General features: G+C 40.5%; 1 protein-coding gene across 1 annotated transcript in view; it reads right to left on the reverse strand.

Annotated features, from left to right (window-relative positions):
• LOC126365978 (putative leucine-rich repeat-containing protein DDB_G0290503) overlaps positions 1 to 16376 on the reverse strand; it is a 298195-nt gene that overhangs the window by 33064 nt on the left and 248755 nt on the right. The window contains exon 11 of the mRNA XM_050008785.1: positions 6700 to 6852. Coding sequence (XP_049864742.1) covers positions 6700 to 6852 — 153 coding nt within the window. The remainder of the gene's footprint in view (positions 1 to 6699; positions 6853 to 16376) is intronic.

The following is a 16376-nucleotide window of genomic DNA, read 5'->3' on the forward strand; positions in this document are numbered from 1 at the left end:
CGCCAAATTGCTGTGGGTTGGCTGACCAGCCGTCGTAGCAACTTGTAAGTCCAGCATTTTTAGGATAATCAGCACAGTTTCTTTTTCCACAGTGGCATCATCCTTTTTCATAGTGATTCAGATGTAGGCATACCGCATACCGCATGCATTGTGCTGCTGTATCTTTGATCTCTTCCACACTGGCCATTGGGGAATCATCCTCACCAAACAGCTGGCCCACCAACACCTTTATTGACACAGATGGGCCTACAACATGTGCCAAACACATCAGGCAGCACCCCACACCAGTATTTTTCATGGCTAGATGCATTTGTCCCATGGGACATCTCCACTTGGATTTTGCAGAACCATTTCATGTTTCCCAGTGGCTAATCCTGATTGACTCCAGGTCGGGATACCCTTACCTATCCTGCATGATGAACACCACTTCTGCTGAGACTATCAAAATTCTTGGTGTCTCTTTGCTGTCGATGGGCTCCAAAATGATTGTTACGGATAATGGTCCACAGTTTATTTTGACCAAGTTAACCAATTCTGTTCTGCCTATAGGATTTCCCTTATCCACATCGCCCTGTTCACATATACAGACACAGGTGTCTGTATATGTGTGGATGGATATGTGTGTGTGTGTGCGCGCGAGTGTATACCTGTCCTTTTTTCCCCCTAAGGTAAGTCTTTCTGCTCCCGGGATTGGAATGACTCCTTACTCTCTCCCTTAAAACCCATATCCGTTCGGCTTTCCCTCTCCTTCACTCTTTCCTGATGAAACAACCGTGGGTTGCAAAAGCTTGAAATTTTGTGTGTTTTTTTAATTGTGTCTATCTACCAGTGTTTTCCCATTTCGTAAGTCACAGAATCTTCGTTTTTTAATATACTTTTCCCATGCGGAATGTTTCTGGGAAACATTCCATGTGGGAAAAACATATCTAAAAACAAATATTATGTAACTTACCAAACGAAAGTGCTGGCATGTTGATAGACACACAAACAATCACAAATATACACACAAAATTCAAGCTTTCGCAACCAACAGTTGCTTCATCAGGAAAGAGGGTAGGGGAGGGAAAGATGAAAGGATGTGATTTCGTCTTTCCCTCTCCTTCCCTCTTTCCTTATGAAGCAACCGTGGGTTGCGAAAGCTTGAATTTTGTGTGTGTGTTTGTGTTTGTGTGTCTATCAACATACCAACGCTTTCGTTTGGTAAGTTACATCATCTTTGTTTTTATATATATTTTTCCCATGTGGAATGTTTCCCTCTATTATATATATAAACTCACATGGGAAGTATTTTATTTTATTTTTTAAATATAATCTATATCAGCTGAAAATGTTAAAAATTTTATGTGCGTTGCTTCAAGATCTAATAAAATCGATAATTTTTATATAGAAGGCTGTGGATTGCTGTGTTATAAAGGCCATGTCCATAAGAGGATGGGCACCAGGTTCAAGAAGTTGAAACAAAGTTTGAGAGACAAGAAACTTTCTGAAGGTAAAACCATAAGAGGCAGACTGACAGACAAATTGATTGATGAACTACACCAGTATTATGGGATGGCCATTAGAAAAAATCCTGAGGATTTGTTGAAAGTGAAACAGGCAGTATGGGCTACCTTCTTCCACAGACAGTTAACTGATGAAAAACCAGTACACTGTCTTTTCCCTCCTGTACCTGATTCATGGTGTAATTACCGCAATGCCCAGTACTCAAACAGTTCATACAGCCATAAACATTCCATCCCAGCAGCAGTCATGAATAGCATAAAACTTATTTACAGAGAGCTGGCAAATCCTGTTTTACAGAAGAAGTGTCTTCATGGTCAGACACAAAATCCCAATGAGTCGTTCAATAATCTTATATGGATTCACTTACCAAAAAATGTTTTTGGTGGAATGAAGACATTGAAGTGTGGGGTCAGTGATGCTGTCATTGGTTTTGATGATGGCACCATTGTTATGTTGAAAGTGCTACAGTATATGAGAATTAATCCTGGAGCAAACTGCATCAGAGAACTTGAATGGACGGGCAAGGTTCGCATTGATAAAGCAGAGTATGCAGCACAAGAAGCCATTCCTGAAAATTTACATTTTCTGTTGCATTTTCCCCTAAATCTCAGAAACCACTTTGAGTAGAGTATTCAGATTTTCAGGGAGCAATGACATACATATCCTAAGTCTACTGAACTGAAAGAAGAACATAATGTTATGTATAATTAAAATTATTTAGGATAATGTACAAAAAAGTATACAACATTTTAACTGTGTAATTGAAAAATTGTATTTCCAAAAGCAGTGGCTGAAATGCATTTACTGTAGTTCAGTAGACTCAAAACATACAGTTTAATGTCCTGTAAAATTTTCATATCAGTGGCTACATTGGTTCATGAAATACAGGGAAGCCAATTCACTAAATTTAACATTTGATTCGATTCTTGAGTTTCTCCTGGCGTATTTAATAATAAAAATATCCACGGGTGTACTGCCGGTCTATAGTGTCCAACGGGCACAATATTTCGGCGATCAAACATGTCGACATGTTTGACCGCCGAAATATTGTGCCTGTTGGACACTATAGACCGGCAGTACACCCGTGGATATTTTGATTAAATTTAACATTGTTGGGATAGGACGTTCCATCTCACCTTAAGTTGTGTGATGGTGACTCTATTCCTTTTTCATAACATAATGATTAGTAAATCTATGCTACTGCACATCTTGAGTTTTTTTCAAGAGGTAATGTACGTATTTTAGACACTAAGGTGATGTTTTTCAAATGGAAAAGAGACCCAAATCTTTCAAGTTTAACAAGTTTCAGACAGTTATGACTTAGAGTAATGTTTTATAGTGTAATGTGCACTTTATTTTAAATTTTTGCTAGTCACCACCTTTTTTACTATAATCAGTTTTAGTGCTAATTACTGTAATGTTATGAGAACTGTGTAATGTATCTATAAAGTTATGACTATCATGTTTAGTGTGAAACATTTTTTCCATGTACTAGGTTAGAAGTAAAAGTAAGTGTACTAAAGTAGGGCATTTTTTCTAATTTTTTCATGTACTGTGGTGGAGTAGAACCACCTCCAAGGAAACTGATAACAGTGAATTTCCTTACTAACTGCCACTTGGACCTGTTGAAGGTGTGGACAACTTGGTGAGAAAATGTGTAAAAGCTCATTAAAAGTGTGAAAGTGCTTGTGAAAAATACTAAATATTCTAAACACTGAGCAAGTGAAATTTTCTGTCTAAAAGGTAAACTGCAATTCACGGTGTATTTTAGCTTTTTGCAACCCATGAGGATTTATTTTTTTAAGCAAGACAGGACTTGTATAAAGTGATATGTATCTTAAAATGTAATCTTTGCTTACCCAAAAAAGACATCACTTATGATGAAGATGCCTAAATTTTATTAAAAGTATAACTTGTGGATATTTTCTGCCATTGTACAATACACTGTATGTAAATATTTTGTGTGGAGATTTTCATATGGCCAATTCATGTAAGTATAAATTTGAGAAAGCATTGCAGTTCTTCTGCCATGGGATTTGTATGCTATCTGGAAGATGAGAGAATGTAGTGGCCAGCAATGGAAAATAATATGAATCATAATTTTTTTCTACGAACTTTGAGAAAAAACAGCGGGAACAAAGTTGTAGACCTAGTATTTGGCTCTATTTGGAAACATGTTAGGAGAGCCAGCTCCTAATTAATTCCAAAGTAATTACCAGTTTTGTCAAAAGTATTATTTGCATAACTATACCTGTTAATTTCATGATTTGAACAAATAATAAAGCTTAACCCTTTTATTAGAAGAAACTGTTAAAAAGACAGAATTTTTCTATATATTCAGTTCATTGAATGAAGTATGTTTCAATTGTAATTTCTGTAACTTAAACATCAATTAATGTGTAATTCAGTGTGTATTATTGTGATGATATATAAAGGCCCAATTTTTGGTCCTGAGATAGTCCATTGCCAAGTTTCAGACGAGGAACCCTTATTGGCTAGATCAATAACAATGCGTCCACTTAACTCCAAAATAAGAGTAATAGGCCATGTGCTAAAACAGTGACAATGTCAGCTCAATATACACTGTATTATGTGGCAAGAACCATGTGGTTAGGTTTTTACTGGTCTTAGATGTTCAACAGTGAACTATTGTAGCAATATGTTGATGTTTGCTCCAAACTATTAATGAGGCTTATTGAAAGTTAAACAATAGTGCACTGCCCATATAATTGTGTAATATTGGGGGGTTGTGAACAGTGAAAGTGAAGAACTGTGAAAAACAAATGTGAACCTGTTGGCTACATCATTTAAAGTAGTCAGTGTTGAACTTCCACCACCCATTTTGCAGCCAGTGTACCAACAGAGTACGTCGATATGGAGGACAATCAATGAGGAAATAAAACTGGTGAACATCACAATGTCCTTGTTGAGAAATGAAGAAAACTAAAATATCTTCTACTTAGGTGTAGCAAAAGGAAAACTAGAAAAGAACGTTGTCTATGAACTTTTGCAAAGTCTGCTCTGCATTTTTATGTCCATACGGTATGTAAAGGATTTCATAAAGACCAAAAGGTGTGATAATAGCCTTCTATGGTGTGCCCCTTTGGTTCATGGGAATCTATGAATAAGCCTTTTTACAATCTAACACACTGAACCTGATAGTCAGCCCACAGTCTATATGTGCTGTCCTTTTATGGTACGAGATGAATGGGTGATGCCCAAGGTCTACTGCACTGTCTGATGATGCCAGCTTCTACAACCAGCAAACTTGGATGTGCAAAGTTTATTGAGAGCTAATTTAAGTAGTGATAATTTTATGAACAGTTCCATTGCAGGTACCACTTTATCTGAACTGCACATTTGAATTTAGAAGGGCTGGGGAGACACACACAGCAGGTACATGGCACCGGAAGAAGGATACACAGAACTGACCTATGTTGGTGCTGGTTAAGGTGATGCAGGCTGCTCTGATGGGTATGTATTCCTGTTGCAGGGTAGTTGTATATATGAAATTATTTATATCCAACTTTTAGATATTGACACCCACTGGTACCATACATTTCTTATTATGTTACTGAGTTGACTGCATTGCAGGTGTTGAACATTGGTATGACAACCACCAAGTTATAAGTTGGGATGAATGGGCATAGATAGAGGGTTATATTGGCAATACACAATATCCTGTTGAAGAGTATGCTCTACAGCAGCATGTTTTTGGTGCTTGCCAACCACCTAGTCTTGTTTTACATTAATTTCTTTGGTCTTGGCCATTTCTTAAATAAGTGTTCCTTTCTTTGTTCTGTTTTCTATATTTTTTATTTTCTGAGCTGTCTATTTCTCTCTGACTCTGACCTCCACCTGTGCAATGCACTTAGCTTTCTGCTCTTAATAACTCGTGCAAGATGTTTCATCAGTAATCTCTGTCTTATTATCCTATCTTCTGCATTTAAGCTCTCAGGTTTTCGAATCTCATCCAGTGGAGCCCCCAATAACAAATTTTTTCATCCCATCATGTCCAATACATCTCTCCTGTCCTGGTTTTCTGGGCGACTTTTCTGAAATTCTCTTCATTTCCCAAACCCTGCCAGTCCTTTTCCTTCATCCCTCTTCCTTCTCTTTGAACCCTCCTGCTTGATAAAGAAGTTTCTACCTCAAAAAGCTTGTACATATCCTTTTACTTGTATGTGTTTTCTCCTGCCATTCTTGGTGAGTATATTTTTTAAATCTATTGTGCAGGCAGAGATGAGCATAGCTGACACCTGCCAGAGTAGCCCAGAGCGGTAATGCACTGCTTCCTGGACTCAGGTAGGCGCGCTGGCCCCAGATCGAATCCGCCCGGCGGATTAACAACGAGGGCCGGTTTGCCGGCCAGCCTGGCTGTGGTTTTTAGGCGGTTTTCCACATCCCGTTAGGTGAATATCGGGCTGGTCCCCAAGGTCCGCCTCAGTTACATGACTCACAGACATTTGAAAACGTTTGTACTATTTCATAACTTACACTAGACGCAGACAGCTGGGGTACACTACTTCCATCCCAGGGGGGTTCGGGGTGGTGGCAGGGAGGGCATCCGGCCACCCTCTGCAATTAACACTGCCAAATCCACCATAATAAGCAGACCCCGCCTTGGAGCATGACAAAGGCCCGAGAAAGAAAGAAAGGAAGAAATATGTGCATAGCTGACCCGTCCTTATATAGAAGAAATAAAATGACTTTAAGATGTTAAGTCCTGTACTTACAATGACACATATTCATTATGATACAGACACTCTATTAAACACTGCACTACAAAATAAAATACAGCTTGCAGAGATTTGGTCACATTATGTAATATGATGGAGGTAACCAGTAACTTATCAAATCTGATGCTAAACCACAGTCCTTCATAACTTAAGTTTTTTCTGAAGTCCCTAAAAAGTCAAAAGACAAACAGAAGTATGCAAGGAAGCAATGAAGATTGTAAACAGAAGGTATTTCATTGACTGTGTTACACTAAACTTGAGAAGTTCAAAGTTCCTGCTCCCACCATTCTAAATTGTCACATGAGGTATGTAAAAATTGATAATCCATTATTTAATCATTACATAATAAAATAAATATGAACAATCAAATGTAGTTCTTCAGAGCATTGAAATAGGTGTCATAACAGGTAGTAATTACTGCAAAGATTTGTAACTATTTCACTAAATTTTTGTATACCTTCTCATTAATCTCCTGTACTTGTTTCAGCAGTTCCTCGCATTCCTGCTCTGTCAAATAACGTTTTTGAGATTCTTCTTGTAATTTAGTCTGTGCTTCTTCCATTTCTTCTGTTAAGGAGTTCAGATTCTGAAGCTCTTCTTGAATCTTGTCCTGAAAAAAATACACACATTATGTAACACATTGTTGTCATATTTTCTCACATTTAGATTCTCAACACAATGCAGTACCAAAAAGGAAACACAATAAGAGGAATGTAACAATTCTTATGAGATGAAATAATGAAGGCAGCAGCGGTTCACGTAGGTGAAAGACAAGGCCCAGTATTAATCACTGTGCAACGCACATGATATTGAGTTTAATTTTTGGAAGGAGAAAATATAAAAATGCAATGAAAGAAGCAGATGAAAGGGAATAGCAACATCTAAAAAAGTGTGACTGATAGGAAGTTCAAAACTGCTAATCGTCAATGATTGGACAAAAGTGCAAGTCTGTAGGAGCTTGCATGTCTAGGTGAAAGGTAAGTGCCACCTATAGAAAAATTAAAGAGAACCTAAGAAAAAAGAAAAGCAGCTGCATGAGATTCAAGAGCTCAGCTGGAATGCCAGTACTAAGTAAAGAAGGGAAGGGTGAAAGGCAGGAGGCATAAATAGATGGTCTATATAAGGGAAACGAATTTGAGGACAATATTATGAAAGAGAAGAGGAAGTATGTGAAGATGAGATGGGACATATGATAATGCAAGAAGAATTTGATAGAGTACTAGAAAACCTAAGTGGAAAAAAGGTCTGTGGAGTAGATGAAATTCCCTCAGAACTGCTGATATCCACAGGAGAGGCAGCCATGACTAAACTACTTCACATGGTGTGCAAGATAAGTGAGACAGGAGACATGCCCTCAACTTCAAGAACAATGTAATAATTCCCAACTTCAAAGAAAGTAGATGCTGACTGGTATTAACATTACCAGACCATCAGTTTAATGAATCATGATTGCAAAATGACATGAGTTATTTACAGAAGAATGAAAACAACTGTCAGAAGCCAAACTCAAGAAAGATCACTTTGGGTTTCAAAGAAATGCAGGAACACCTGGGACCACACTATCCCTATAACTTATCCCAGAGGATAGGCTGAAGATATGCAAACCTATGTTTATAATATTTGTAGATATGAATAAAGATTTTGACAGCATTGACTATGTTGCACTCTTTGATATTGTAGCAGCGCTACCATTTGGGATAGGAAAAGGCAATTTTGGTGCAAGATTTCTGTGCGCGCAAGTTACAGCCGAGGCAGCCATTCCGTGCCCATTCCATGCCAAGCCGTTTTCCAGACAGCAAAGTGCTGTCCTCAGCATTGCGGGATCCAGTGACACAGACCGAGCAGAATAAGGAGAATGCGGCACTGTAGTTGGGAACAATAAATCACTTGGAAAGCACATACAAGTCTTAATATGGTGCGTTCTACTCCTTCCCACCACATTTGATGTTGCTGTTACATTCGGTGTCAGAAGTTCCCACTACATTTGATGTCAGAATAGCAGACATTGTCTGTACAGTATGACATTCAAGCCCATTACTGCATTACAGTCACAAGATATGGTGAGTTTTGACCAGTTTGCTTTTGAGTGTTGGAATTTTTCTTTCTTTTTTGTGTTTTTGAGAATGGCTCCTGGCAGGCCATTTTAGATGTTTTGTGTAGGCATATTATTTTTTTGTCAGAATAAGTGTTAGTGTGTTTGGGGCAGTAAGATGTTGTTTTTCATGGCATTTGATTACTTTTGTATTGGTGTATGATGTTACTGAGTATGATGATACTGAGGTGTAGAGAGTCAGGTTATTTTTATACATAACTGTTTTTTTTTTCGGGGATTAACAGGGAACGAAAACAACACAATGACAGAGACAGGAATGCGAGGTGTATCATAACCAGAAGCGGTACGGATTTTGTTGGAAAAGGTGGCACAGTGACAGTGGACAATACACAGTTGAGGAGTGAATTAACATCTATAAGTGAGCAGGAAACCACATTGTATCAGTCATTGTTGTCTTGTATGCCGCAGCAGGAGATGGACCCAGCTGCTGTGAGTTTGATTATTCCATTTTTGGGCAGGGCATCTGAGGATGTGCATTTGTGGAGGATTTGGAAACTTCAGCTATGATGAATGGTTGGTCTGATGAACAGTTGTTACAGGCAGCCAAGATTAGATTATCGGGTGAAGCGAAGACATATGGTAAGGTGTTCTGAGGCTTTAAAGAAGGCAGGACAGTTTAAGCTGTTGAAGGACAGGCTGTTGCAAAGGTAAAAGAAACAGAATAGCGCTCGGTACTTCAGGGAGAGGTTGAGTACAATGATGAAGAGGCAGGAGGTGACGGTAGAGAAACTTGCGTACAGAATAAGAGAAATTAATGAGTACACTTACGAATTGGGCCAGAGTGGTGAAGCGAATGGTGTTCTGTTTCAGGAGGCTGAGCAAAGGGCACTTGAGGTATTCTTGAGGGGGTTACCGGTGCATATATCGTGGAATGTGTGTGAAGGGACTCCAAAAGATTTGTATTCGGACATTCAGCTGGCAATACAAAGTGAGGACACAGACATGGCAATGGGGGTAAGTGATAGACAAACAGTGTTTACAGCAGATTTGAAATGTTATAAGTGTGGTTGTATGGGACACGTGCAGAGGCAATGTACCCAATCGCTGAGGAATAGAGGAAGGGGTGGAAATCAGCAGCATGGACAATGGTGAAGTGGAGTTAGTAGAGGTGGGTAATCATTAAACTGCAGAGGGGCCCAAGACGCATCTAAGGGAACTCCTGTTTAATTTCAGTGCTACAACTACATATGTAGAGGTGGAATGTTAAATGGTAGGATCCACAAGAACTAAAATGTTTAAGATTTTGTTGGACACAGGGGCGCAAGTATCAGTAGCTACAAAGAGTTTAATAGGATGAAGGAAGTTAGACCCACCACTTTATAGGTTGCGTGGAGTGGGGGATAAGGAGGTCACACCTTTGGGGTCAGTGACAGTTGATGACAGTTGACTTTTGCATGGAGGAAGTCCAATTTGATGCATGCTTGTAGGTAGTACCATGGGTAAGCAAGTGCTATGACATGATCCTAGGAGTAGATTTCTTGCATCAACAACATGCCAAAATTGACCTTGGACAACAACTGTGGAACTTGGTTGAATGTTATTTCAGCTAGGGAAAACTGTTGTCAATGCAAAGCAGTCATGAGGGGTGTTCAACATAATGAACAAACCAATTGAATCACGTACATTAGCATTAGCGCTTAATTCACGTTTGTGTGTGTGTGTGTGTGTGTGTGTGTGTGTGTGTGTGTGTGTGTGTGGGTGGGTGGTGGCACCAGGACATTGCTTTGGGTAAGTGTGAAGTCGAATCTACCTGTGGGTACAGTATGTGTTATTGAACCATTGGAAGATAATGAAGTTTTGAGTCCATTGTGTTGTTTTGTGAAATGTAGTATTGTACACATACAGGAGGGGAATGATGGGTGAGTAGTTCCCATGAATGTGGATAATTTTAGTGCTGTAGACGCAAAGTTGAGAAAAGGAGTTTTAATAGCAAATTTGGATGTGCCAGATGACAAAGACTGGTGTTCGAGAGGTAGGTGAAGCGATCAACCACTAACTGCTGATAGAACTGCATTGCATGACAAAACTAAGCATTTAAAAGGAGGAGAAAGGGAGCATTTTGAAGAATTATTGTGGGAATTTAAGGATTTGTTTTTCTGCAAGGGCCATTGCCAGTAACTCCAATAGTTCAATATAGGGTACCAACAGGGAATGAAGCACCTGTTTACCATAAACCATACAGAATACCGAGATATTTGCAGCCAATTGTGGAGGATTTCATTGGTCAGCAGCTTTCGGACGGTATTATAGAGCATAGTAATAGTTGCTGGGGAGTGGGCATTGTCATTGTGCCTAAAAAATCTGTCGATGGGACTAAGAAATACAGGCTCAGTTGTGACTACCGATACCTCAATAATAACGAAGTAATGGACGCATACCCCACGCCAAATGTATCAGAGACTTTGGATCACTTAGGACAGTACCAGTACTTTTCTACAAGAGATTTGACAAGTGGTTATAATTAGTTATAAGTGGCTCCAGAGGATCATCCAAAAACTGTGTTCTCTACTCCTGGAGGAGTCTTGACTATTTGGATGACATTATAGTGTTTTCAACTAGTATGGAGTAACATAGGCAGTGTTTAAGGTCAAGAGAAGTGTGTTTGACGTTGAGCCTGGAGAAGTGTCATTTTGCATTAGAAGAAGTAAAATATTTGGGTCATATTATCAGTAAGGACGGAGTGCGAACAGATCCGAGGTTGGTTCAGGCTGTAAGGGGTTTTCGGGAACCAAAAACAGTTAAGGAAGTGTAGTCATTCATTGGATTTTGCAATTTCTTTCGAAATTTCATGAAGGATTTTGCAGATTTAGCACAGCCGTTGACGCGATTGTTATGAAAGGGCGAGAAATTTGGGTGGACAGAAGAGTGTCAGAAAATGTTTGACAAACTGAAAGAAGTGTTAACATCCAGTCCAGTTCTTGTGTTTCCAGATTTTGAAAATGAGTTTATACTAGAATGCAAAGCATTGACTCTAGCATTATGGTGTGTTCTTAGTCAGGAAATTGATGGGAAAGAACATCCTGTAGCCTACGTGTCTAGGCAGGTGAACGCAGGAGAGAGGGGAGATGCTTAGCATAATCTATGTAATCAAATATTTTAAATGTTATTGATATGGGAGAAGATTTCGGGTTGTGACAGATCATGCTGCGTTGGAAGTGGTTGTTGAGGTTGAAGGATCCATCCACTAGACTCGCTAGATGGGCTGTGAGGCTTAGTGAATTCGACTATGAGATGGTGCAAAAGCCTGGGAAAAAGCACGGTAAAGTGGATGCACTAAGAAGAAAGGTTGCAAAAGTAGAAGTCATAGGTTATGACCTAGCGGTATAGCAAGAATTACAGGAAACAGACAATGATTGTAAATTGTATCAGACACAGCCACAATTTAATATGCATGATGGTCTCCTGTGCAGGGAAATGAAGTTAGGGCCAAGGGTAGTAGTGCCAGTGAAGCTGAGGAATGAGGTTTTAAAGGAAGCACACGATCATGTGTTATCTCGTCGTGGAGGGTGTAGAGTGATGAGTAGGAGAGTGGCAAAGAGGTATTGGTGGAGAGGTAGGAAAGTAGATGTGGATCAGTATGTCAAGAATTGTATACCATGTGCACAGAGAGCAGATTTGAATTGGAAACAGATACAGCTACACTGGTGGTTTCAGTTGCCTGAGACTGCAGACGTGTGTGCGAGTTGCATTTACATGAGTGTGTGTGTGACTGTGTGTATGTGTGTCTATTGTTGGCAAAGGCCTTAATGGCCGAAAGCAATAATTGTGTGAATCTTTTTTTTGTGCCTATTGCGACTCAGCATCTCTGCTAAAAGATGTCATCAGTGTATCTAAACCACGCCAAGAGCTAAATGCTTATTGTTCACAGAAAAGCCTCCTCCAAGTAATCAATGAAGAGGTTAACATGAGAAGGTGCCATCCTGGTTCCTACAGTTGTCCCCCTGATATGTTTGTATGTCTGCCACTAAGGTAAAGTACTTATTTGTATGTATACAGTTGATTAAGGTGAGCAGGAAGGATGTCATAGACTCGGAATCAGGTGGGCACTCACTGATGAAATGCTCAGCAGCAGGCAGGCCATGTACATGGGACAGTTGGTACAGAGGGAGATGGCATCTGTGGCGATAATCAATGTGTATGATGGACGTGGGACAGGCACAGATTTTGGATAATCCAAGAAATGGTTGGAATCTTTAATATAGGAGGGAAGTCTTTGTGCTGTAGATTGCAGGCATTGATCAACTAAGACAGATATACATTTTATGCATCCTTTGAAGCCAGGAATGGGACAGCCAGCCTGACTGGGTTTGTGGATGTTAGAAAGAAGGTTACAGGTGGGGGGGGGGGGGGGGCGCAGTTTGGGTGGGGTAAGAAGTTCTATGGATTGAGGGGCTTGAGATTTTAAGAAGGGGCTGCAGGTCTATTTGTATCACGGAAATAGTATCTTGATGGTAGATGCTGTTTTTATTAGAGTCAGACAACTGGCATAGGTCTTCATTTACATTCATCTTTTCCCACTCCTCTCATTTTTGTTCCTTTTTCCCCCCATCTCCCTGCCCCACAACCTCCTGATACTGTGCCTGTGGAGTCTTGTCCCTGCACACTCCAACAGACAGCATTCGTCTCTCTCCCCATGCTTACCCTACTTCCCCTTTCCCTTCTCCTCCCTTTCAAATTGCTGCTTGCACTGCACATGGTGCTGCATTCCAGCCCGAGATGCTGGAGTTGGCAGTTGTGTGTGTGTGTGAGGTGCGCTTGCTTGTATGTGTGCATTTGTGTGGGTGAACATTGTGTGTTTATCTCTCTTTACTAACTAAGGCTGTGGCCAAAATCTACATGTGACTGTCTTTTGATCATGCCTGTCTGCAACTTGACATGTCTTCTTTACATTAAGTAGCACTCTATCTTTTCTTAATTGCTAATATTATGTTTGCCATTTTAGTAAGATTATCATGTATATAATGATTTCATTGAAAAATCACATTGATTGTAATATCAAACACAAAAAGAATGCACTGTCACACTTTGTATCCTTGTAAGCATGTCAGAGATGGATCAGTTCAGTAAGAAAAAAATATATACAGATTTTGTAGCATTTGTGAAATATAATTAATTTAGTAAATTTTTAATCATTTTTTGAAAAAATTGTACCATGTGGTGTGGGAGTGCTGAGTCACATTATTTTTTCCACCAGGACAAATAAATCCCCCCTAAATGGTTTCTTCTTCTTTTCTTGCAACTTTGTATTATTGCTTGAACTTCATCTTCTTGCTTGTACACTCCTGGAAATGGAAAAAAGAACACATTGACACCGGTGTGTCAGACCCACCATACTTGCTCCGGACACTGCGAGAGGGCTGTACAAGCAATGATCACACACACGGCACAGCGGACACACCATGAACCGCGGTGTTGGCCGTCGAATGGCGCTAGCTGCGCAGCATTTGTGCACCGCCGCCGTCAGTGTCAGCCAGTTTGCCGTGGAATACGGAGCTCCATCGCAATCTTTAACACTGGTAGCATGCCGTGACAGCGTGGATGTGAACCGTATGTGCAGTTGACGGACTTTGAGCGAGGGCGTATAGTGGGCATGCGGGAGGCTGGGTGGACGTACCGCCGAATTGCTCAACACGTGGGGCATGAGGTCTCCACAGTATATCGATGTTGTCGCCAGTGGTCGGCGGAAGGTGCACGTGCCCGTTGACCTGGGACCGGACCACAGCGACGCACGGATGCAGGCCAAGACCATAGGATCCTACGCAGTGCCGTAGGGGACCGCACCGCCACTTCCCAGCAAATTAGGGACACTGTTGCTCCTGGGGTATCGGCGAGGACCATTCACAACCGTCTCCATGAAGCTGGGCTACGGTCCCACACACCGTTAGGCTGTCTACCGCTCACGCCCCAACATCGTGCAGCCCGCCTCCAGTGGTGTCGCGACAGGCGTGAATGGAGGGACGAATGGAGACGTTTCGTCTTCAGCGATGAGAGTCTCTTCTGCCTTGGTGCCAATGATGGTCGTATGCGTGTTTGGTGCCGTGCAGGTGAGCGCCACAATCAGGACTGCATACGACCGAGGCACACAGGGCCAACACCCGGCATCATGGTGTGGGGAGCGATCTCCTACACTGGCCGTACACCTCTGGTGATCGTCGAGGGGACACTGAATAGTGCATGGTACATCCAAACCGTCATCGAACCCATCGTTCTACCATTCCTAGACCGGCAAGGGAACTTGCTGTTCCAACAGGACAATGCACGTCCGCATGTATCCCGTGCCACCCAATGTGCTCTAGAAGGTGTAAGTCAACTACCCTGGCCAGCAAGATCTCCGGATCTGTCCCCCATTGAGCATGTTTGGGACTGGATGAAGCGTCGTCTCACGCGGTCTGCACGTCCAGCACGAACGCTGGTCCAACTGAGGTGCCAGGTGGAAATGGCATGGCAAGCCGTTCCACAGGACTACATCCAGCATCTCTACGATCGTCTCCATGGGAGAATAGCAGCCTGCATTGCTGCGAAAGTTGGATATACACTGGACTAGTGCCAACATTGTGCATGCTCTGTTGCCTGTGTCTATGTGCCTGTGGTTCTGTCAGTGTGATCATGTGATGTATCTGACCCCAGGAATGTGTCAATAAAGTTTCCCCTTCCTGGGACAATGAATTCACGGTGTTCTTATTTCAATTTCCAGGAGTGTATATTGTCTCTTCAGGATATACCTTGTTTGTGCCATACATATTCTTTCCCTTCAAATGTTTCTTCCTTTCCAAATAAGTGTGTTATTCCACAATTTTTACCCACAATTTTTAGTCCTATCACAGTCCCCACATTTAATGGTATGCTCCTCCTGCTCATAAAGGTCGCATATAACTATGTGCTATCTGTGTATTATACATACTGTTGCTTCACAAGGACTGTACTCCACAGTTATCTGGACAGTTGAGCTACATGTTAGCAGATTGTTTTGGTCACTTTTGCAATTGAACTGTGGGCCCAGAATACTTTTGCATATAAGTGAGCTCTGAAACTGCCAATTAGAAATCTGCATATTAGTAGTATATCATTGATATTGTTGTCATAGCAACCAAAGATTGTACATCATGCCTTTCTAGCAATTTTGTGTTACTGTCTACATTCAGATTCACCTAACTGATATTGTTGTAATGTAATTAAAATGTTGTGTTTTCGCTGAAAATTACCATTGTCCTTGCTAAGTCTTATACTTTTTCAGTTTTCAACATTAGTGGGCCTCATCCATTAGAACAACTAGACATTAACAGACTATAAGAAGCATTTGTCCTGATATATGGTATTCATAGATATTGTTTATCTTGCAGTTTATACAGCGATTGGTAACTAATTACTTCTCTTGTAATCATCTACAGTATCACAATATCAAGAAGTGCATGATATTTTATCTACTTTCATATGGGTAGACACCAGCACCAAAAATACTTTTCTCCATTAATGACTTCACACTGATTTACTCTCTAGAGATTGCAATGTTGGTAACTTATTGCTAAGTGTAAAATCAATTATGAGTTGGAACTGAACTGTGACTATACAGCTGACCTGATACAAGTCTCAATATAAACTTATGCCTCTCTTTACAACACAGAATATTTTTATTTTTATAATAGTAAGCTATGGCATCTGGATGCAGTTTGAAGCACCATCTCTAGTGCATAGCTGTCCAATTGGCTGCGAGTTTGCCCGGCATCTAAACATCACTAAAAAGTACTAGAAAAGCTCTCCACTGATGACAAGGCCCCATGTAGTACATGAAAAAATCATGAAGACCAACATATTTTGTAGTGCTTGCAAAATGTAGTTAATTTAATAAATTGGTCATCATTCGCTGAATTAAATAGAATACACTACTATATCATGTATTGTGGGAGTGGTGAAAATTGTCGTGAAGTAGCTTACAAGTTGAATCACTACGTAAAATACTATTAGATCATTATTTTTATTTTTCTGTTTGTAGAAAGAATATCTTTAAGCTTCAAATGCTATGT

This window comes from Schistocerca gregaria, chromosome 4 (genome assembly GCF_023897955.1).
Source record: "Schistocerca gregaria isolate iqSchGreg1 chromosome 4, iqSchGreg1.2, whole genome shotgun sequence".
NCBI lineage: Eukaryota > Metazoa > Arthropoda > Insecta > Orthoptera > Acrididae > Schistocerca > Schistocerca gregaria.